The 21,065-nt window shown below is 60.0% G+C and overlaps 2 protein-coding genes across 5 annotated transcripts; one reads left to right on the top strand and one right to left on the bottom strand.

Moving 5' to 3' along the window:
- Nucleotides 1–757: 757 nt before the first annotated feature.
- Nucleotides 758–14,721, bottom strand: METRN (meteorin, glial cell differentiation regulator; the record flags this gene model as incomplete). The annotated part of the gene is given in 10 exon segments (XM_081131712.1): nucleotides 758–826; nucleotides 830–967; nucleotides 971–1,074; nucleotides 1,170–1,229; nucleotides 2,078–2,118; nucleotides 2,120–2,194; nucleotides 2,196–2,221; nucleotides 2,223–2,347; nucleotides 13,814–13,990; nucleotides 14,622–14,721. Coding segments are annotated over 10 exon segments (915 nt in total).
- Nucleotides 8,732–20,841, top strand: FBXL16 (F-box and leucine rich repeat protein 16). Of its 4 annotated transcripts, none has more exons than XM_081133861.1 (7): nucleotides 8,756–9,057; nucleotides 9,238–9,378; nucleotides 15,837–16,495; nucleotides 17,399–17,907; nucleotides 18,234–18,318; nucleotides 18,665–18,728; nucleotides 18,982–20,835. In XM_081133861.1, the coding sequence occupies exons 3-7, from the start codon at nucleotides 15,851–15,853 to the stop codon at nucleotides 19,128–19,130; spliced, it is 1,452 nt and encodes a 483-aa protein (XP_080989987.1). In that variant the 5' UTR covers nucleotides 8,756–9,057; nucleotides 9,238–9,378; nucleotides 15,837–15,850; the 3' UTR covers nucleotides 19,131–20,835. The 4 variants fall into 4 exon arrangements, with proteins under 4 accessions (XP_080989985.1, XP_080989987.1, XP_080989986.1 ...); XM_081133860.1 differs by having other exon boundaries at nucleotides 8,756–9,062; XM_081133859.1 differs by lacking the exon at nucleotides 9,238–9,378 and having other exon boundaries at nucleotides 8,732–9,057; nucleotides 18,982–20,841.
- The last annotated feature ends 224 nt before the right edge of the window (nucleotides 20,842–21,065 follow it).

Genomic DNA, 21,065 nt, shown 5'->3' with positions numbered 1-21,065 from the left:
GTGGTTGAAGCTGGAGAAAGACAGGAGCGGGGTGGGGGCCAACAACAATGGGGTGAGTGGCAGGAAATGTTCCTTAGAAACCCCATTGTGTGCACCCACCTACCAGAAACAGCAACAAGCAGGACCCCATAAGGGAGACCCCACACCCCATGGGCTCTGCACCACATCAGGATGCTCAGCCCATTGCAGGGGCCTAGGGACAGAGGGACCCATTCTTCCCTGAGGGCGGGATGGGGCCAGGATGGCTCTGCCGGGCTCTCAGGGAACCACAGAGGGAAGTTAGCACCCAGCCAGATTGCAGCCCCTTTCCTCCCAGGCTGGGAGTGATGTTGACCTTCCTGGCCCCACAAGGGACACAACCTGCCTCAGACCTTGGGAGTTATGGCCCCTTTTCCACTCCCACTCTGAGCCTTGGAAGCACCTGATGTTGGGGGTAGGAGCAGCGGAGCCGAGGCTCATGTGAGTGGAGAGTCCATGCACAAACACACCCAGCAGCATCCCCTCTCCAGGGCATGGGCATGGGCCACTGTCCCACTCACTGGCTGGGTGGCCTTATACAAGACACCACTGCCCTCAGTCTTCTGAAGTGTAAAGTAGGCTGGGCTCAGGTACAAGGCACTCAACCTACGCTGACTAGTGACATTAGTGTTCTTGCTATTCCCTCAGAAGGAGGTGGTACTGTGATGCCCTTTGGAGGCCTCCCCCTCCCCACCCACCCTCCTCCTGGGCTGTCTCCATAGCCCCACTCCTAGACCCCTCAGCCCAGCGCCAGCTCGCAGGGGTAGAGGTGGTTGGCATGGGCAGCTGCATAGGCATGGCTGAATTCCTAGAAGCGGGGTACACAGCCAAGCCAGGCCTCACCAAAATGGCTCCAGCCCATGAAGAGGAAAGTGCCAGGGTCAGGGCGGATACCACAGCGCAGCAGGGTGCGAATGGAGGCCTGGATCCGGCCCCCAAAGCCCCCCACCTAGAACAGGGGCAGTTTCTGGCAGAGGACACGGGCAGCTGCCACAGTGATAACAGGCTCCTGCAGCTCTGTGCTGCGGGCAATTCTGTGGATGGTCCCATGGTTCACCACAGGGAGACACATTGGCCAGTGGCTGGCATATAGGGCAGAGGAAGCCCCAGGCTTCCCCTCCTCCCCCAACCGGCATGGCAGGGACTCTCACCAAAGTCGCTAGTGCACAAGGACAGGAGGAACTTGGTGTCACTACAGGGCCTGCAGGCCCCTGGCATGCAGGGGAGATGGTCAGTGTAGGCCCTGCCCTCTTCTGGACCACCCAAGGCCTCCCCTCACCAGCCAAAGGCAAGAGGGAGAGAGCAAAGTGACCAGACACCTGCTCAGGGCCATTAGACAGTTGGGGTCCCAGGGAGCACGTGTGTACAAACCCTGAAGACCCCCTGCATTTGGGATGATGCTTGCAGGCTCATGCATGCACCCCACACACATGCATACACGTGCCTGAGGGTTGTGCCCAGCACACCCCACCTGCATATGCAGTAACCCCTGTGGCCTCCCAGAGCTGCCTCCTGGGCCCAGAGACACCAGCCAGGGGGAAGGGGGCAGCAGGATGGTATAGTGGGCTCTGGAGTCTCTGGCAGGAGCCAGGAGGCAGAACAGAGACCCTCCACCCACTATGGGGTCAAGCTCTAAGCTCCAGGAAAGCAAAGAGCTAAGCCTGCTGCCCTGCAGGGAGGTGGGGCATCTCCATGGGGACCGGCTCACACTGGACTTCTGTTTTATTGGACTGGGGGAGGGGAGGGAGGTCGCCGCTGAGCCAGAAGAGGCCTGGACAGCTTTGGCCGGAGGTTTTGATCGCGTTCCCGTCATCCCCAGCTCCTTAGGGGCCAGGGACCTGGGCTGCTCCGCCTGGCCTCCCCTTCCCCCCATCCTGCCCCCTGCAGGCTCTCTCGGATGGGTCATTGCCCGCCCCCCTCTGACTCGCTCTGGCGCTGCTCTAGCTGTGTGGCCTCTGAAAGCGCCTCAGTTTCTCCCTGTGTGGTGGGGACCGCAGGAATCTCCCACCCCGCGCGGTCGGGTGCGATTTCGCGGACTCCCACCCAGACCCGCACTCACCGTCCGCGCCCAGGCTGTGGGCCTGCGGGGGCAGCTCTGGGCGCGTCCTCGCGCAGCTCGAGGCGGAAGGAGGCCACGCGGCGACTGACCGCGCGGTGTGGAGGGGCCTGCAGGAAGAGGCCCCCAGCGCACGCACCGGCCCGGCTCCCGGGCCCTCAGCCCGCAGCAGCTCAGCGAGGACCCGCACGCCCGCGAAGGGGCTCACGGGCCGCCGGCGGGCGATGCGGGGCCGCGCGCCGCAGCCGGAGCCGCGCAGGGTGAGGCGCAGCGCTGCGGGCGGGCATAGCCACCCGATCCCGCCCCCGCACGGGCCCGGGCCGGCTCCCGCACGCCGCCCGGCTCCTCGGTCAGGCCGCTGAGGACAGACGCGCGGGACTGAGACGAGCGCCCCGCGCCCCCGCCCAGCGCAGCCCCTCCCGCAGCCACGCAGCTGCGTCCACTCTGTGCGGAAGGAAACTGAGGCCTGGAGGCCTCTGCACTCCGAAGGGAGGGCAGGGATTCATCGCGGGGAAGGAGCGCCCCCGCCCCAAACACAAAGGGGGGGCTATGCCCTCCCGCAGGCCCCTCCTAGGAAGAGCACAGCCCCGGAGGGCTCCCCACGGGGGTCGCACCTGCCCCTCCAGCCGCAGCGGTGCTGCAAGAAGCCGGCGGGGCCGCAGCCGAGCCCGCAGAGCAGCGCAGGGGTCGGCGTGACGCGGGGACGGGGCGGCGGGAGCAGCCGGGGTCACCGGCCGCTGCCGAGCGCCCCCCCCCCCCCCATACACACAGCCCTACGCGCTTTGCCGCCAGGGCCCTGCGGGGGCCCGAGTTGCGGGAGGCGGGCGGCCCGTCTCCGCGCGGTCCTGGAACTTTCCGCCAATCACAGCGCACTCACGGGGACGAGAGAACAATCCCGCTGCCTGCGGCACAGGGGGAGTGGGCTCCTAGCTCTGCGAGCTCTGTGTCGCCCCCTCGAGGTTCCCCCGCCCCCGGGCTTTGTTCACGCCGTCGGGGTTGGCCTGCTCTCTTCTGAGCCCTTGGCCAGGGTGGGGGTGGGTTTGGTGCCCACTGGAACCGGAGGAGGGCGAGGCTCATCACCGGCAGCCCTTTCCAAGATTGAGACCTGGGCTCTAAGCCCCCATCCGGACCCAACCTGGCCCAACCAACCTAAGGAGGCTGCAAATACCCAAGAGAGGTGCAGCCTGGTGCTTGGACTGCGGGCACCTATTGCAGGAGCCAAGAAGTAATCCTGAGCCACAGAATCAGGCCCCAGGAGGTCCTGACATGGGACCCTGAAATGAGGCCCACTCTTCAAAATGAAATGAGCGGAGTGGGGGCCTGGGGCACAGAGATTTCCCACAGCCAGGATTTCCCCTAAAGAGAGGGTCTGGGGGAGTTGCTGGCCAGTTGGGACTGGAGAGATTCCAGGCCTGGGCAAAGGCCCTGATGTGGGGGCCAAGTGGACAGGGCTCTCAAAAGCCAGGACCCCCTGCCCCCCATCAGCTCAGAGAGGCCTTGAGGACATTATGCTCAGTGAAGTAAAGCAGTCACAAAAGGACAAATACTGTATGGTTCCGCATCTGGGAAGTTCCTAATTCATAGAAACAAAGTAGAATGGTGGGAGCCAGGGCTTAGAGAAAGGGGGTGGGGAGTTAGTGCCTAACAGGGACAGAGTTTTAGTTTGGGAAGATGAAACATCCTGGAGATGGATGGTGGTGATGGCTCCATTACAAATATGAATGTACTTAAACACAACTGAACTGTACACCTAAAAATGGTTAAGATGGTTAAGTTTTACGTTATGTGTATTTTACATAATTAAAAATAAAAAGGGGTAGTCAGGGCATGGGGCTGGGCACTATAAGGCAGAAGAGGTGCTGTAGAAGGAAGGGAGAGGGCACCAAGTCAGCTTCTACGCTGCCCTTGCCAGGGCCACGGGTCCACTTAGGGCTGGTCCCTAAGGCATTGGCCAGTCCTGCCCAGGCCTCTGAGGCAGAGAGTGTGCTAGAGGTGCCCTCTGGTGGCAGTATGAAGAAACAGGCTCAGGCCCACCCCAGCCAGCCTAGGGCCCCTGACTCCCCACCCCAATCCTCCTCCCAGACAATGGGTCAGTATCTGTGGGTTCCAGGGAGGGGTTCCTGACAGGCAACCTAGTCCAGAAGGGGTACACACCTAGCCCTGAGCCTTATCTTCACCAGGCTTCCCCTGCCCCTGCTCCTGCCCCAGTCTCTTCTTTGGAGGGCCAGGTGATGATGTAACCCACAGAAGACCTGGACAGGAGCCACCCGTCTCACAGCTCCTGGCCCCACCCGGGAAAGCATTTGGGTGTTGTTCGCCATGGGAGATCTGCTTCCCATGGGACTGGGAACCCAGAGGCATGTCTGGCCTTGATTGCCTGTGCATGCAGGACCAAACTCACCGCAGGTGCTCAATAAACACCTGGAGAAGGAGTGTGCGCACCAATGAGTGAAAGAGTGAGTGAATGGATGAATGATATCCCAAACCTCAGGCAAATCCCCTGATATCTATGCTCAGTTTGGGGCCTCCTTTGCATCACCCAGCCCTGAATCTCCAAAAACGGTCTTTCTCCATTCCCACGTAAAACCTAGGTCTTGGTAACAGGCTGGAGCTGATGCTGGGACAAGGAGCAGTGTCTGAGGTGAGCCCTGCCCCGAACAGTGCCTGGAAAAGATGGCACTGACCTCCAGCAGGGGAGGCAACCCCACAGGGTGAAGGGCACTGCCAAGAAGCCTGCAGTGCTAGGAACACAGGCAAGGAGCAAGGCAGGGTCTGGTCTGGTTGGGGGCTTGGGTGAGCAATACGAAAGCCAGAGAAGAGGATCCCAAGTCCAGGGAACAGAGGGCAAGGGTCCCAAGGCCAGGATAGAGCTCAAAGCAAACTAGGAACCAGGAAGGTGGCCAGTGGGAGGCAGGCAGGGCCAGCCCCAAGCCCATCAGCCAGGGGAGAGTTTGGGGACAGTGAACAGAGCCCTGTGGAAATGGTGAGGAAGCCCAGGGAGAGGGGTCAAGCTTTCCACTTGCCCAAGACCTCCCACCTGGGCTCCCACTTCTGCAAAAGCAGGGAAGAGGGAGAGATGTTGGCCTAGCAGAGGCCAGCCCTACCCATGTCACCAGCTGAACGTATGGCCATCCAGACCCCTGCAGCCAGAACCACCTGCACTCCTGGGGACAGCAGGGACAGTTTCCACAGCTGAGGGCCAGGGGGTACCAGGAGCCTGCCAGAACCTGAGCCACTCAGTGATGTGCTCTGATGGTGCCATGAACTTGGGCCCAGATCACCCCTGCCCAGCCTGAACTAGGGAGCCCCACAGGGTGCTGAACTGACCAGCCCTCCCAGAGACCCCATCAGGGATATGGTCATATCTGCTAACTCTTCCAAGCAGCCTGTGAAACCTCTGGCTCCCCTTCACCTGCACCCCACTTCCCCATCCCCACCTCAGACTGAACCTGGCCTTGCCATCTATGATGAGCCTGCACCTTGGGACATGAGGCAAGTTTCCTGTAGCTGGAATATTTTCCTTCCTTTGACAAGAAATACACACACACACACCTTGCATCTTCTCCAGGAGCCAAAAATGCAATTGCGACTGATTTGCAGCTGAGCTAAAAATAACTGCCAGATTCCAGCCAGGACTGGGAAAATATCCCATTGCTAGGAAACGACAGTTACCAGGAGACTGCCATTGCTAGGCGACAGGGTTGCCTTGGAGACAGCTAGGCCCTGAGTCATCCTCAGCCCTGGTTACTGCCCCTCCCTCCCCGCTTCTGATAGGTGGGGCCTGGGTCCCAGGAGGAGAGAAGGCAGGGAGTAGAAACTAGAAGGCAGCAGAGAGACCCACCACCTGCGGTTGTCCACCCATGGCCACCATGGCCACTCCAGGCTGAGAGGTTCTCATTCCTGTGGGTTTCCATTCTGGCTATAGAGTGTCAAGGACAACCAAACACATCCATGGCCTACCCGTCCTACAAGGACCCCTGCCTCTGGGTGAGACCTGAGGTAGTGAGGGGCACAGTGTCCATCTCATAGCTCCATAGCAGGAGGCTTCAGAGCCAGCTTAATCACTATCGGGCATGAGGCACTCACCGCCTATGCTCTGCTAGGACCTTCAGGGTAACCTCTGGGACCCCAGACCCATTTCCCAGGAGGGGAAGTACTTGCCTCAGGCCCCACTCAGGGAGGGAGTATTTGGTCTAGGCAGATGGCTTCAGGGAACACATACCACTCCAGAGCCCCCCAAGGAAAAGCCTGATGACCTCCTGTGAGGAGCCTCAAGGTGTTTCAGAGCCACTGCCCCAGGCCTTGAGAGCCACAAGGGGTGATCCCATTGTAGGCATCCCCATTCCCTGATGTGACAGTGGCTCTCTCTCTCTGAGCCCCAAGGTCTCAGGGCAGGATGTGCCCACAGCCTTTGGTCTTCAATCCCCTTGACTCCAGAGCTGGAATCCCCCAGCAGCCTGGACTGGGGACATTCCTTTGTGCCCAGGCATCAAGATAGGGGAGGGATGCTCCAGGTGAAAGGTGCTCCAGGTTAGGGGTGCACCAAGTGAGGTGAGGCTCTGGGTGAGGAGTACTCCAGGTGAGGTGATACTCTAGGTGAGGGACCTAGTACCCTCCTGGCCCTGGAGAAAGGCCAATGTAGCAGAAGCTCCAAGAATAAGGGGTAAGGCTGTGGGCTGGCAGTCCTGGAGTCTCAGGGCTTCATAGGCTGCAGGGAAGAGCCCTGGGTGGATGGGGACCATATTTACACTAAAAAGCGATCCCTCTGCACCATGGGAAGAACAGGTGGAGGGCAGCAGGGTTAGACCAGTGAGGAGGTAGGTGCCATCAGCCATTGAGGAGAGAGACACCTGGCACAAGGAGGGGTGACAGAGGTAGAGAGGCAAGCCGTCCACAGGTGTTCAGGAGGCAGGCCTTCCACAGCAGTATTTCACATCCCTCTAAGAAACTGCTCTTCACTGAGATTCTTCCAAGGCAGGCAGACTTCTCCCCTTTGAAGGCACAGTCTGCTCTCTGCCTGACTCCCTGACGCCTTCTGAGGGGCATGAGATGAAACCCTATCTGCCAGTAAGGACATCCACATTGGGGTCCACACCAGCCTGCGCCTGTGCACACGGGGTGGAGGCTAAGCTGGAAGACCAGCCTGCCAGACTTGAACGCCGTAGGTGACTGGATGGGTTGGACAACTCTTTTTTTAGTCACTCAAAATGTCTTCACGCATCCCATCCTGCCCACGCCAAGCCTCCTCCTCCGATTCATGTCAGCACAGGGACAAGACTGAGTCTTCAGTCCCTGTCACACCAGAGAGGTGCCTTCACCCAAGCCAGTGTCCCACACACAGCAAGAATAGCACCTGCCCTCAAACCAGCCAGGGTCCAGCCAGCCTGGCTCCCCCTCCTGCCGCCCCTTTCTTCACTAGGTCCTGCTTTCAGTCATAACGCTGCAAACACGAAACAGCAGCTGGCTTCATTTCTGTGAAGACACTCTCTCAGGGAGCCTCCCTCCCAGCCCTGAGGCTCTTTTCCTGACCAAAGACCCTACTCTGTTCTTGCCACACCTGGTCCCTCCACTGGCTCTGCTCCCAGGAGACCTCAGGATAGACGCTATTAGCCTTTGTCGTCCTCTCAGACCCTGCTGGGAGGACTAGCATCTCCAGTGGCCCAGACAGCCCTCCACACCTACCTGCCACATCACACCTCCTCCACCCTCTCCCCCAACCTGGTCCCTACAAAGCAGCCACCATCCAGCTTCCAGTCTACTCCTTAAGACCTTAGAACCTTTGCAAACCGGTTCCTGGACCACGTCACCATCTCACCCTTGGAGTCTCAGCTCTAGTGCCATGTCCTCAGGAGCCCTGCCACCACCATCCTGGAGGGGTCACCATCACGTGGCCCTCTTCAACTTTCATTGCACTCAGATGGGTACTCTCTGAAATGATCTGTTGATCACTTGTTCCTGAGCCCTGAGGGGATGTGAGGAGCAGTCCTGGGCCAGACACCCAGCAGGTGCGCTGGAGATGTGAGGGCCTTGAAGGGGGACTGGCTGACAGCTCCGCCGGAGGTGCGAGAAGGGTGAGGGTGGGACCGTCCTTGCCCCCGCAGGTGGCAGGCAAGGCCTAGGACGCACGGGGCTGGCCCCGAGCCCCATAGGACCGACCAAGCTTCCTTGGGCTAACCGCCAGCGCCTAAGTCTACTTCGCACCGCAGGATTTGGGGTCCCCACCGCTCGGAGCAGGCACAGCTAGCTCCAGGCCCGCTCTCCGGCCTCGTGCCCTGCCCTCCCCCTCCTCCCCCCCTTGCCCTCCCCCTCCTCCCTCCCTTGCCCTCCCCCTCCTCCCTCCCTTGCCCTCCTCTTGCCCTTCCCTCCCGTCCCCGCGCAGTCGCGCGCTCGGGTTTGTTATTGTGAGGGCGCCCGCGGCGAAGGTGGGGGCGGGGGGCGGGCCGGAACTGGCGCGTGCCCGTGGGCGCCGGGGCGGGAGCGCGCGGGGCCGCGGCGGGACGGGGCGGGGCCCGGCATCCTCGGCGCTCCTGCGCGGGCTCCCCAACCGGGATTGGCTCCCAGCGCCGGGAGCGCGCGAGCGCGCGGAGCGTAGGGCCGGGCGGGGGGGGGGGGGGGCGCGCGCCGCTGGCGACCGCGGAGGCGCGTAGGGAGGAGGGGGGAGGAGGAGCGCGGGGAGGAGGGCGAGGGGAGGGAGAAGGCGCCCGCCTGGCTCCCTGCAAAGCGGCCTTATTTATCTGGGCACAGCCTCAGCCTCCCCGGTGGGAGGCTTGGGGCCGCCGATCCTCTCCCACCGGGGAGCCCCTCTCGGGGTGCGGCCGAGGTGGCCAGCCAGGCCGGGGCACCGGGCGCGGGGTGCGGCCGGGCCCTGCCGGCCAGGCCAGCACCTCCGCCGCCTTCCCGCTTCGCCGGCGCTTATGCCGGGCTCCCCATGACTGGAGGAAGCCCGGCGAGCAGCGTGGCATGAGCCAGGAGCCCGGGCCGAGGTAAGGTGTGTGCTCCCGGACAGGCTGCGGGGTGGGGGCTGGGGGGCAGGCTACGCCACCGAGGCGACCACAATGAGAGGGCGGGGAGGGGGCTTGAGACGGTGCCTCTGCCACCCCCGAGGGCTTATGTAACCGCAGCCCCTTCCCTGGCCTTGGCCGCTGGGCGTCCGGCCCTGTCAGGCCTTCCCACAGCCCCTTGGCCCAATGGAGGGCCTGATCGAGGCCCACTCCCCATGGCACCTGGACCAAGACTGTGGGTCGGTGCCACCTGACGATGTCCCCGTGGAAGCGGAGTTGCAGGCCCCCAGCTCGCCTGACTGGGTGAGGTTCTGGACAGCTGCTGAGCTCTGTGTACCAGGAGCCCCTTGGCCTCTGAGAGAGGTGTTAGATACAGTTACACTCCAGGTGGAGCCGTGTGGATGCCTAGCCTGAGGGCATGTCTGCCCCTGGACACCTTCTGCCCGTGTCTGTATGGACTGCCACAGTGAGAAAGGAGGAGACAGGAGGGGACTGGGCACATGCCTGGTTCTGGAGGAAGGGTCAGGTCTCTGCCAAAGCTGGAGAGCCTCAGAAGGGAAAATGGGTACCCTGAGACTTGCTGGGGAGGGGTCCTGCACGCCTGGAGTTCGAGTGGGTGGGGAGAATCAAACACCAATCACCCCAGAAGGAGAGAAGTCCTGGCTATTGGAGCTTTAGGGAGCCCACGGCCCAGTGGCCACTCCTCCAGCCCCTCCCTTTCTCTAAACAGGAAGCCTTCCCTCCATGGAGAGAGCAGATGGTGGATGCCACCTCACCTGCTCCTTCCATCAGGCCACTCCCCACACCCCACACCTCCTAGGGCCCAGTGACCAGATTCAGCTCAGGCCTCCCTGGTGCCAGGCAGGCACAGGGCTCCTTCTTCCACCAGACTCCTTTGAAGGCTGCTGGACAGCAGCCTGGGCGCAGTAGGCCTGATCTGGTTTGGGCCCTTGAAAAGTTTGGGGTCCCACAGGCCAGGGCAGAAGCCTGATGGAGACTCATTGATTCAGCAGGAGGTGGCCACAGGGCTGGGCCAGAGCTGTCTGGAGAGGAGAAAAAGTCATGTCCCAGTCATAAACACGGCCAGTGCAGGGCTAGCTGTGCAGGCCCGACAGGACCCCAGACTCCGCTGCCCCCGTGCTTGCTGCCTCCACTATCTGGCTCCCTCCACCTCAACAACCACCCCTCACCTTGGGCCAGGCCTATGAGCACCTCTAATGCTGCAGAGGTTCATGGGACATTCACCACCCTCTGGCTCACACCCACTTCCTGGGCACTTGAGCGAGCTTATCTCCCACTGATGAGAAGAAAACAAGTGAACCTGAGGTTGGGGGACCTGGAGCCCTCCAGACAGCTGGCCCAAGGCCCAGGAAGGCCTGCACTGGTGAAAGCCAGGGAGACATCTCACCCAGAGGCAGGAGAAGGAGCTTCTTGGCTGGCCTACTCTGGTGTCTGTATTTTGTGATGTGTATCAGAGGCTGGCATGGGGAAGAGTGGAGGTGGCAGTGAAGGAAGGTCTGTGGGGTCAGTGGGTGGCTCAGAATCTTCCCTACCCGTGGACTGGAGGAGCTTCAACCAAAACAGCCAAAGAGGGTGGGCTTGGGCCACCTTCCCCCATTTGGCAGGAAAGAGGGGAGGAATCAAGGCAGCTGCCCAAAGCAGCAGGCACTAAACACCCCAGGCCTAGGCCCTGGGATGCTCAGGTCCTTCAGAGTAGAGGGGCTTAGATGAGGCCTGGAACCCAGTGTCCACTCCCCAAGGAACCCAGTCTCACATGGCTGAGCTGCCCAGAGCTTGGCCAAAAGACTGTTGGAGCGTGAACTCCAGTCTCTCTTGAGGCCACGTGCTCCCTCCTCAGAGCCCCTGGTGCATGGGTGGGGCAGCCTGCACCCCAGAAGCATCTCCAAGCTGGGGGCGGAGGAGAGTGCTGCTGCTAGGACATGTGCAAAGTGGCAGGGATATGAATGTGCCTGAGTCACGGGGTTTGTCATGGAATGTGTCAGCCTGCACCATACCCCCAATCCCGAGCTGCTTTGGTTGTCACCCAGCCCCTGGCGTTACCACCACAGATCGATCTATGTGAGTTTTTCTGGCTACCCATACCCTGCCCAGCTTTGTGGCCCTCAGCAGGCAGGGAGAACTAGTCGGTGCAGGTTTTACTGGGGGCAGGCCTCTCAGTATCCAGGGCAGGCTGTGTCAGATGGGGGCATTAGAGATGGAGGAAGAGTCCTCTAAGGTGAGGGTCATGAGGGGTGGAGAATTTCCTGGGAATGAACAATCCAAAAGGACAGTGTCCCAGTGGTGGACATGCAGCTTGCAGCCTCTGGAAGGAGAGCAAGGGTGTGACAGGGACAATGGTGGGAGAGACCACAGGCCCAGGGTTCCAAGTTGGGAGGGCACAGATATGGAAGCAGAACAGGGAGAGGCCACAGGAGGTGTACCTGGCCAGTGACAGGCTGGTTGGGGGCCCTGGGTTGCCCTCTGAACCACTGTGCCTGGTGGGCTTGGGAGTCAGACAGATGGGGATCTTGGGGTCAAGTCCCAGCTTTGTGCAACTTCTAAAAATTTACTCTCTGAGCCTTGCTTTCCCCGCTATGGTTAGGCAGTGTGTGAAGGGCTCAGACCAGCAGTGAGGGGCATGGTGCTGGGAAGAGCAGGACCACTAGCTTCCCTCACTCCTGATGGTGCCTGTCCCCTTCTCCTTGAGTTTGGCCAGATTATGGGGGACAGGCAGCCAGCTTCCTTAACCTTGAAGCTTCCAAGGGGAGTCTCAGCCAAAAAGGAGACATGAGTCATATTTTTCCCAAGGGTCTGAATAACTGCAAGGCCCACCCCAAGCCCCAGGGTTTTGGGGGTCTTCTCAGAGGCTGGCACCAACCCAACCCCAGTGGCCTTCCTCCTCTGCGGGCACTCACCTCTGTCACAACCAGGATTAATGAATTGAGTTGCAGCTCCCCCACCGACTGCCCTCCTCTTAACCTAACCCACCCTTCGTCAAGCCTCATGGGCTCCAGGCAGCCACACCCTTTTCTGCATGACCCTGCTAACTGGACTCCCATTCCTCATTTGTTTATTCATTCGGCAAGCAAGCACCGAAAGGCCCCTAAGCCATGGTGCCATCTGTCCTCAAGGAGCCCCCAGCCAAAGGGAGAGGCCAACAGGTAGACAGTGATGATAACCCAGCTGATGACTGAGACCCTGGAGATGCTTTTTCGGTTGCTGGGGATCCCTCCAAGGGAGGCAGGGGTGGTGCTTACACCAAAGAGTGGAGGAGAAACAGCTTGCAGGGTTAAGGGGAACAGAGGCCTACTGAGTAAGCAGAGGACCAGCATGTGCCCAGGAAGAGATGGGGAGGTGTCAGGTGAGGCTGCAAAGTAGACTTACTGGGTCTCAGTGCCTAGTGACGACCTATAAAAGAGCAGCTCCTTATGAAGCCCCAGCAGGGCTATCTGCAGACTGTCAGCTTGGAAGTCACAAAGTTCTAGAGTCCTCCCAGGAGTCCCCAGGACCCCACCATGCTCCTTAAGTCCACTCTGGCCACCATGCTTCACCATGAGCCTGCTGGGGAAACACAGGCTCTCCCAAGTAACATCCTGATCCAGTTCTGGCTCAGGCTGATGAGGACAAGATAACCAAAGTAGTGACCACCATCTCCCTCCTTTCCTTGGGGTGACCCCAGGAGCCTCAAGTCATGGGGACTTCCCCTGGAATTCTACTTCACACTGAGGAACAACCCACTAGGGCTGAGGCTAATAATAATACAAGTGTGGCCATCTTTTTGAAAAGCCTCTTTTCCCAGAATTAGCTTCTTTTATTTATCTCTATATGGGGAGACAGCCCCCAGCAGACTGGCAGCTGCCCCTACCCACTCCTGGTAGGAAACTCCAAGCCCCACTGGGTGCAGTCACAAGTACCAGGAAGGTAGGGGCTCTGTAACTCATCTGGCTGGGTTGATGGGGCTTGGGCCAGGCAAAGAGGCCCTTGTCCTAGCCCCCCAGAGACCTAACTGGCATGAAAACCCATCTCTGACCATGAACTCACCTTTCTCCCAAAGCCCTGACCCCTGGGCCAAAGTATGGCTCTTTCTAATTTTGAGCTACAGAGGGGGGGTTCTCAGGCTGGGTCACTGAGGCTGGAGTGTGAGGAGCAGCTGGAACCCAGCAGGACCATGGACAAAGTTGAAAAGAAACAGGGGCACCTCTGTAGGGAGGCAGCATCAATCCAGGACATGGGGGTAAGGGGTTGGGAGGGCTGACTGACAGGCAGGACAGTACCCTCTGGCCAGGGATGGGGGTGTGGGATGAGGGGCAGTTAGGCTTCAGACACCCACCCACCCCTGGCTGCTGAGGATCATCCTAGACCTAGCCATTCCTTCCCAGATGCTCTCACCCAGGGGCAAGTTTGTTTTCACCAGCTTGGCCCTGAGGTCCCCGGGGTGGGGATGGGACTGTGGACCTCTGCCAATGTGAGCTCCAGTCGGGGACAGGAAGGGAGCCTCACAGTTGCCCGGGGTATCCACGTGCATCCCCCAACTCAGGCACTCCACGTGCACACCCCTGGCTGGGAGCATTTTCAACCTAAATCTGCTCTTGAGTTTTCTCCTCTGGTGCCGCCTCCGCCGCCTCCTTGGGATCTTAGACGAACCGGGCGGCGTCTTTCCATTCCCTTTCCTGCACCCCCTCCCCGCCTCCAGGGCCCCTCCCTGCTAAGCTGGGTTTGCGGGATCCATCCCCCTCACACCACCAGCCGCTGTCCGCGGTGCGGCGGCCGGGCATCGCCTCCGAGCACGCGCATAGCGGCTGCAGGGCGCTGTCCATGGTGCTGCGCGCCGAGGGCCGAGCCGGCCGCGCCTCATCCGTGGGAAGCAGCCAAGGCCGGGTGGGCGGCGCGCCCTGAGCGATGAAATCATGGAGCCCTGCTCCGGGGACACAGAAGGTATTCACGCTGGTGCTGCCTCTCTGCACCCAGCAGCCCAAAGGAGGGAATTACCAGGACATCAGCTCCCTTGGATCGAGGAGTGGGGCCCACTTGTGGGCTTCATCCTCTAACTCCATGAAGCACTGCTGGCCACAATGGTCCCCTCCTCCTGTACTGACATTAAGAGCAGCCCTCATGTTAGATCACCTCCGCCACTGTGGGCAAACTGTAACTCTTTGGGGCCTCAGGTTCCCAATCTGATCCCCCAGAGCTGCTGTAAGGTTGAAATTCATGATTATCCCAGTGGGTAATCAGCAGATGTTATGGATGTCATGTATCAGCCTGTGTGAAGTTATGAGCTACCTGGTCATGAGCTACAGTAAGGGGCCAGCCAAGGTGTGGGAGCCTCTTCGAGGGAGGGCCCAGGGTGACTCCAGCCTAGAGGCCCATGGCTGCCAGGTGAGGAAGGCTTCTGGGCCCAAAGCTGGGTTGGCAGTCATGAGGGCCATGTGTCCCAGGTCTGTGCACCCTCTCCATACATGGAATGCTGGCCAGGGTTGTCCTGCCCAGGGCTTGAAAGCATTGGAGGCTGTGGTACTGGAAAGAGCAGGGTTGGACTGCCCACTTACCTCCCTTATTCCCAGTGGCTCCTGTCCCCTTCCACTTGAGCAATCCATGGGGTTCAGAAGCAATTTCCATGTCACATTCCCAGTGCTCGTTGTAAGCCATGCACTGTGCTTAGCCCTTTGCACATGCTATCCATTGGCTGAGGTATTGTCACCTCCCAGGCTTCTAAGTGAAGGAGGCTTGGAGAAGGGAAGGCCTTGCCCAGGCCACAGTCTAGAGTATGTGACTATATGGGTGAACACAGTGTACAGCCTCCTCACTGGATGTCCGGTGTAGGGCAGGCAGGATATCTGGAATGTGGAGCAGAGGGTACAGTCACTGCGAGAGCCCCGCTGCTCCTTCTCTCAAGGGCCATCTATGGCCTGTGCCCTTTGCCACCCATTCACAGACTTGGATGCTGAAGTAGGGGAGCCAGGGTGGTCTCAGCCCCAACCTGGAGGGAGCTCCCTTCACATAGCCTTTCATAGCCAGCTCTGGTTCAAGCCTCTGCTTCACCACGGGCTATGACCTTGTGCAAGCAATTTACACTGCCTCAGCGTGGTTTCCTCATCTGATCAATGGCTACAGTCACCACAGCATCATACTCAGTGAACTAGATGAAGGATTAAAGAGAGTATTATCTAGGGCTCACTGTGTTGGCATCACAGTAAATTCTGGGAAGACAACTGCCCTTTCTTTGGGTAGATTCTGAGCCACAGAACCTCCTGTAGCCACTGAGATTCTCAGAGGCTGGTGTGTGAATCTCAGAGTACTAGAACTACTCCAGCGAGCCATGCTGGCCCCCCGCAGTGGAGGGACCAGAGGCTGCCCTAATCCCCTTCCTCGGTTATGCAGCCCCTGAGCAGCGGAGGCAGGCCTGGCAGACACTGATGGTGAGCATTCAGAGTAGCAAAGGTGAAGGGAACAGCCACTGGCAAGCGTCTTGTCTCTCTCCACCTCTGTTCTCTCATTTGTAAAATGAGAACCATTGTACCTAGATGTTGAAAGCTCTGCAAGTGGGTGCAGGTTGAGCTTAGTACACACAATAGCCCTCAGGGACTGGCCCTGTCCTGTTGCTGCTCTGTCAAGGAGGGAGGCTTGCACTTAGATTCTTTCTGTTGAGTGATTCTAGGAGTGTTGCGGGAAGGGATGCCCAGGGACAGGAAGGGGCCCAGCTCTGCCCTGCCCTCCAAGAGAGAGCATGGAACTCACTCCTCACTCCGGGCCCCTATCTGCAGAGCGACGGAGGAAGATGTCCAGCCCCGGAGTCGACGGCGACCCCAAGCCCCCATGCTTGCCTCGAAATGGCCTGGTGAAGTTACCAGGCCAGCCCAACGGTCTGGGTGCAGCCAGTATCACCAAGGGCACACCCGCTGCCAGGAACCGCCCCTGCCAACCACTGCCCCCACCCACTCTTCCACCACCCAGCCTGGCTGCCCCGCTGCCCCGGGCTGCCCTGGCTGGGGGCCTGTGCCCCCCAGCAGGGATCCCCCTTGGTGGACCAGCCTCAGCCCCAGCACCTGGGCCCCCAGTGGAGCGGCCACCACTGGCCACAGATGAAAAAATCCTCAATGGCCTCTTCTGGTACTTCTCGGCCTGCGAGAAGTGTGTGCTGGCCCAGGTGTGCAAGGCCTGGCGACGTGTGCTCTACCAGCCAAAGTTCTGGGCGGGCCTCACACCTGTGCTGCACGCCAAGGAGCTCTACAACGTGCTGCCTGGTGGTGAGAAGGAGTTCGTGAACCTGCAGGGCTTTGCTGCTCGAGGCTTTGAAGGCTTCTGCCTAGTCGGAGTCTCAGACCTGGATATCTGTGAGTTCATCGATAACTACGCCCTGTCGAAGAAGGGCGTCAAGGCCATGAGCCTCAAGCGTTCCACCATCACTGATGCTGGCCTGGAGGTGTGTCCTGCTGCTGGCTGGCTGGCTCAGAAGGGACAGGGAGGGGGGCAGGGCCAGGCAGCAGCAACAGAGCAGGTGTGAGGGTGAGGAGAAGTAGGTGTGGGCCCAGAGGAAGCTCAGGCACACAAGAAGCAATGTAGCTGAGGGCTGAGCCAATGCCCTGAGGGGGATCATGTTTCTAGGATAGGGAAAAGCAGGACTAGTTACATAATTTGAGCAACCCAGTCCAAAATGAAAATGCAGGTCCAGTGTTTAAAGATGATTAAGAATTTCATGACAGCGACGAAAAAGCAGTTAAGTGTAAGGCCCTTCTGAGCCCAGGCCCTGCATGCCAGTAGGGAGGATTCTGGAGGTAATGGGGGGAGTGGGGCAAAGAGCAGAGGTGCAGGTGGCCCCTTCCCTGGTACCTGAACTCTAATCATCAAATGATTAACTCCAACTGCTCCAACAGGCCTGGGGCTCCCAGTTCCCCTGTACCCTGCCTTTTTTTTTTTTATCATCACCCAAGGATATTTTTTCCATTGCTTTTTAGAGAGAGTGGAAGGGAGAGAGTAACATCAATGTGAGAGAGACACATCAATTGGTTGCCTCCCTCACCCACCCCCACCCAGGCCGGAGATTGAGCCTGCAACCAAGGTATGTACCAGAATCAAACTCAGGAGCCTTCAGTCTGTGGGCCACTGCTTGAAACACTGAGCCAAACCTGCTAGGGCTGCCCTGCCTCTTTTAGTGTGGTTGAGGTGTAACAGACATGCTATAAGAGCACAATTTTCCAAGAGCACAATTCCATGTATGTTAACACAAAGGGTTCCTTCTACCCATGCCCTGAGGGGAGGGACACACCTGGGGAACCTAGGTGAGTTTTAAGGTCACGCCTCCTGACTCAAACCTGCTGATCTACAGGTGATGCTGGAGCAGATGCAGGGTGTGGTCCGCCTTGAGCTCTCTGGCTGCAACGACTTCACTGAGGCAGGGCTGTGGTCCAGCCTGAGTGCGCGCATCACGTCACTGAGCGTGAGTGACTGCATCAATGTGGCAGATGACGCCATCGCAGCCATCTCGCAGCTGCTGCCCAACCTGGCTGAGCTGAGCTTGCAGGCCTACCATGTGACGGACACGGCCCTGGCCTACTTCACAGCACGCCAGGGCCACAGCACCCACACCCTGCGCCTGCTCTCCTGCTGGGAGATCACCAACCATGGTGTGGTCAATGTGGTGCACAGCCTGCCCAACCTCACTGCGCTCAGCCTCTCCGGCTGCTCTAAGGTCACTGATGACGGTGTAGAGCTCGTGGCTGAGAACCTGCGCAAGCTGCGCAGCCTCGACCTCTCTTGGTGCCCGCGCATCACTGACATGGCGCTGGAGTATGTGGCCTGCGACCTGCACCGCCTGGAGGAGCTGGTGCTGGACAGGTGTGTGCACCCCCCACCCCCGGGACGTGGAGGGGGGTGGGTCAGACGAGGCCAGCTGAACCGTTTCTGCAGGCCACCTAGAGTAGTGAATAGGTCTGTAAATAGAGTGGGGCTGCAGCAAGGGTGGGGAGCAGGTTGAGGGGCAGGGCCCTCAAAACGCAGGCGTGGCGTGGGCGAGGTGGGGCTATGGAAAGGAAGGAACTATTATGAGTGGGGCAGGGAGTGAGTTCATGCCAGGGGAGTCCAGGAAAGGAGTAAGGGATAGGAGCTGAGGGGCAAGGAAAGATATTTTGAAGGCGAGTAGTCCCGCTCTGTTGCAACCACAGGTGTGTACGCATCACGGACACTGGCCTCAGCTATTTATCCACCATGTCGTCCCTCCGCAGCCTCTACCTGCGATGGTGCTGCCAGGTACCGGCCCTCCATGCCTCCGGAGACTGGGAAGTAGGCAGGGGAGGTGGGGGTCTCGGGGATCGCCCCCGCCCAGACAGCCCTCTGATCTGCTCCCGGCCCACTCAGATCCTGTAAGGAAGTCTGGGATCCCTCCACACCCAGCGGCCGACGGAGCGTGCGGAGCCCCGGGGCCCTCAACGACCTTCCCCAGCTGCCTCCTGGCTCCGTGGGGAGCTGAGAAACCCCCGTTTTGAACCCCGCTCCCTGCCCCTCCAGCAGCTCCAGGCCAGCGGCCTGACCCCAGGAGTGGGGCTCCTACCGGGCGCGAGCGGAAATAGTTAACTCGCTCCGCCCTCCCGCCCAGGTGCAGGACTTCGGGCTGAAGCACCTCCTGGCCATGAGGAGTTTGCGTCTCCTGTCTCTGGCAGGTGAGGCTACCCCCGACCGCCCTTCTGGACGGTGATCGCCGCGCCCCCACCCCACCCGACACACACGCACGCCTTGGCCCACCTCCGCCAAGCCTGTGGGGTCCCTCGTGTGGGTCCACACCTGGGGCCGCCTCGCTGCGACCCCGCGATGCCCCGCAGGCTCTAGCCCCGCCCACCTCGGGCTGGCCCCGCCTCCCACGAATCGCCCCCTCCCCGGGCCCCGGCCACTCAGCCGCCACCCGGTGCCCCGCAGGATGCCCGCTGCTGACCACCACCGGGCTGTCGGGCCTGGTGCAGCTGCAGGAGCTGGAGGAGCTGGAGCTGACTAACTGCCCCGGGGCCACCCCCGAACTCTTCAAGTACTTCTCGCAGCACCTGCCCCGCTGCCTCGTCATCGAGTAGCGCGGGGTCTCCTCGCCCCCGTCGCGGGAACCCTCCGGGCTCTGGGCGGGGACCCGAGGGCGCCGCTCAGCCCCACTCTCCCCGCACCTCCTCGGCCGGCGGCGGAGGCGGAGCGGACGGAGGGAAAGCCCCGCCCTGCGGCCCCGCCGCTCCGCTCCTGGCCCCGCCCAGGCAGGGGAGGGGCGGGGCGGGGCCCGCCCCACGCACGCACGCACGCTCGGGGATTTGTGCATGCCCCTCGTGCCCGCCCTGCACGCCCGCCCCCGCCCGCCGCAGCCACTTCCCATCAATAGCTCGCACGCCCGCTGGGGGGTGGGGGAGCAGGCCTGCTCCTGGGGGCGCTTTAAGCTCCTCAGCCGGCCGTCCTTACCGCCTTTCCCACCACACCCTGCTCTGTCTCTCGGCTGTCCCCCGTCTCGGGCAGGGCCCAGGGGGATTGAGGGGGACTGGGTCTCCCAGGACACAGGGGCCCAGAAGAGCCCCATGGGCTGCCTGCATCTTCCACCGCACCGCACCTGGAGTCCTCCAGGGGGTACGAGGGGAAACAGGCCGCCGCCTAAGCCATGGCCCGCCAAGGAGCCCAAGTCCCACCCACCCTTCCCCCACCCCATGCCAGCCTGACCCAAGCCACCTCCCCTCTTCTTTGGCACTGTGTGAGACAGTCCCCTGCTTGCCCCATTCCTACAAGTCCTTAGGCCCTGGCCAGACTGGGGCTGAATTAGGTTGGGAGAGGGGGCAGAATGGGTGACAGTGACCTTGGCACAATCAACATTAGCCCAGCCGGCTCCTGTCCATCTCAACCCAGAGGTAGTTGTACCTTGAGTGACCCCAAGCTGAAGCAATCCTCAGGCCCACAGGCCTTGGGAGCGGTCCTGGGTGGGTTCTACACTGCAGCCCCTGTAGCCAGCTGGGCCCAGGCCCCTGGGCAGATCTCTAGCAAGTAGAAGCTGGAAAAGTGGACCCCAATCAAGGCTCAGGGTCAGCAGCAGCCAGTGACCCTGGTCTTCCAGTGGCCAGCACACCCTTAGCACCCAGAGGAGGGAGGGCTCCTTTCTAGCTGCCTCCCACCCCTCCCCAGCTTCCCAAACTTCTGCCTGCCCTAATGGTTTCTGACCATGTTCTGTCAGATCCCAAGATTTGGAAGTCGTAGGGGATGCTGGCACATCTTGGCAATTGCTGAGGAGGGGGCTGGGACCCCTTTCCATCCCAACCTTGAACCCCAGGAGATACAGTGCCCACACCTAATCTTGGGACATTCCCTGCCCCCATCTGGTTGGAACAGAGTAACCAGTTTCTAGAAAGAGAGACAGGGCTCGAGAGAGAGAAAGAGTGAACCAATGAAAGATGCTATTGAAGCAGAGAAACAGTTCAACAGCCCAAAGATCTCTCTGCCCCTGGAGTGCCCACAAGAGGCTCCTGGGCTGAAGTGATCAGGAGCCAGTTTCTTCAGCTCCTTAGTAGGAGGTGGCAGCTGTCCATTTGTCCAAAGTATTAATGCAACTGAAGCTGTGATATTTCCAACGACTGTAGGAGGAAAAATTAAGGGGAGAGAGGAAAACAAAACCAACCAACCCCTGAAATCATTTTCTTATTGTACATAATGACCTCATTCTCCTGTATATGCGGAAGATATAACCTTATATTTGGTAAGTGTTTCTTGTGCTATTTTATCACGTGACCTGTTTATAAAAATATATATTAAAAAAGTTGTAAAAACCTGTGTCTGAGTTGTTTTTAGGTCATCAGACTATGGCAGGGGAGGTATATCTGCTCTGAGGGGCCTAAGTCTCTGGATTCTTGTGCACCTCTCAACTTACCAAACTTGTTGGTTTTTTCAACAAACATACAGGGGCTGAGTGTCATGGTGCCAGACTGAAAACCCAGTACTGACCAGCAGAGAAGGTCCCCAAGCTTTCCGCTTCAGGGGGAAGAGAC

This window comes from Miniopterus schreibersii, assembly GCF_964146895.1.
Source record: "Miniopterus schreibersii genome assembly, chromosome: 3".
NCBI classification, from domain to species: domain Eukaryota; kingdom Metazoa; phylum Chordata; class Mammalia; order Chiroptera; family Miniopteridae; genus Miniopterus; species Miniopterus schreibersii.
The sequence above is the reverse complement of the archived record's forward strand: the minus strand, read 5'-3'. Positions and strand labels throughout refer to the sequence as shown.

Excerpts from the sequence above, each read along its gene's own strand:
- FBXL16 (XM_081133859.1), top strand. The coding sequence starts at position 15,851 with ATGTCCAGCCCCGGAGTCGACGGCGACCCCAAGCCCCCATGCTTGCCT. Across the intron at positions 16,496-17,398 it reads TCACTGATGCTGGCCTGGAG|GTGATGCTGGAGCAGATGCA; the intron begins GTGTGTCCTGCT and ends GCTGATCTACAG. Across the intron at positions 18,729-18,981 it reads GCGTCTCCTGTCTCTGGCAG|GATGCCCGCTGCTGACCACC; the intron begins GTGAGGCTACCC and ends GGTGCCCCGCAG.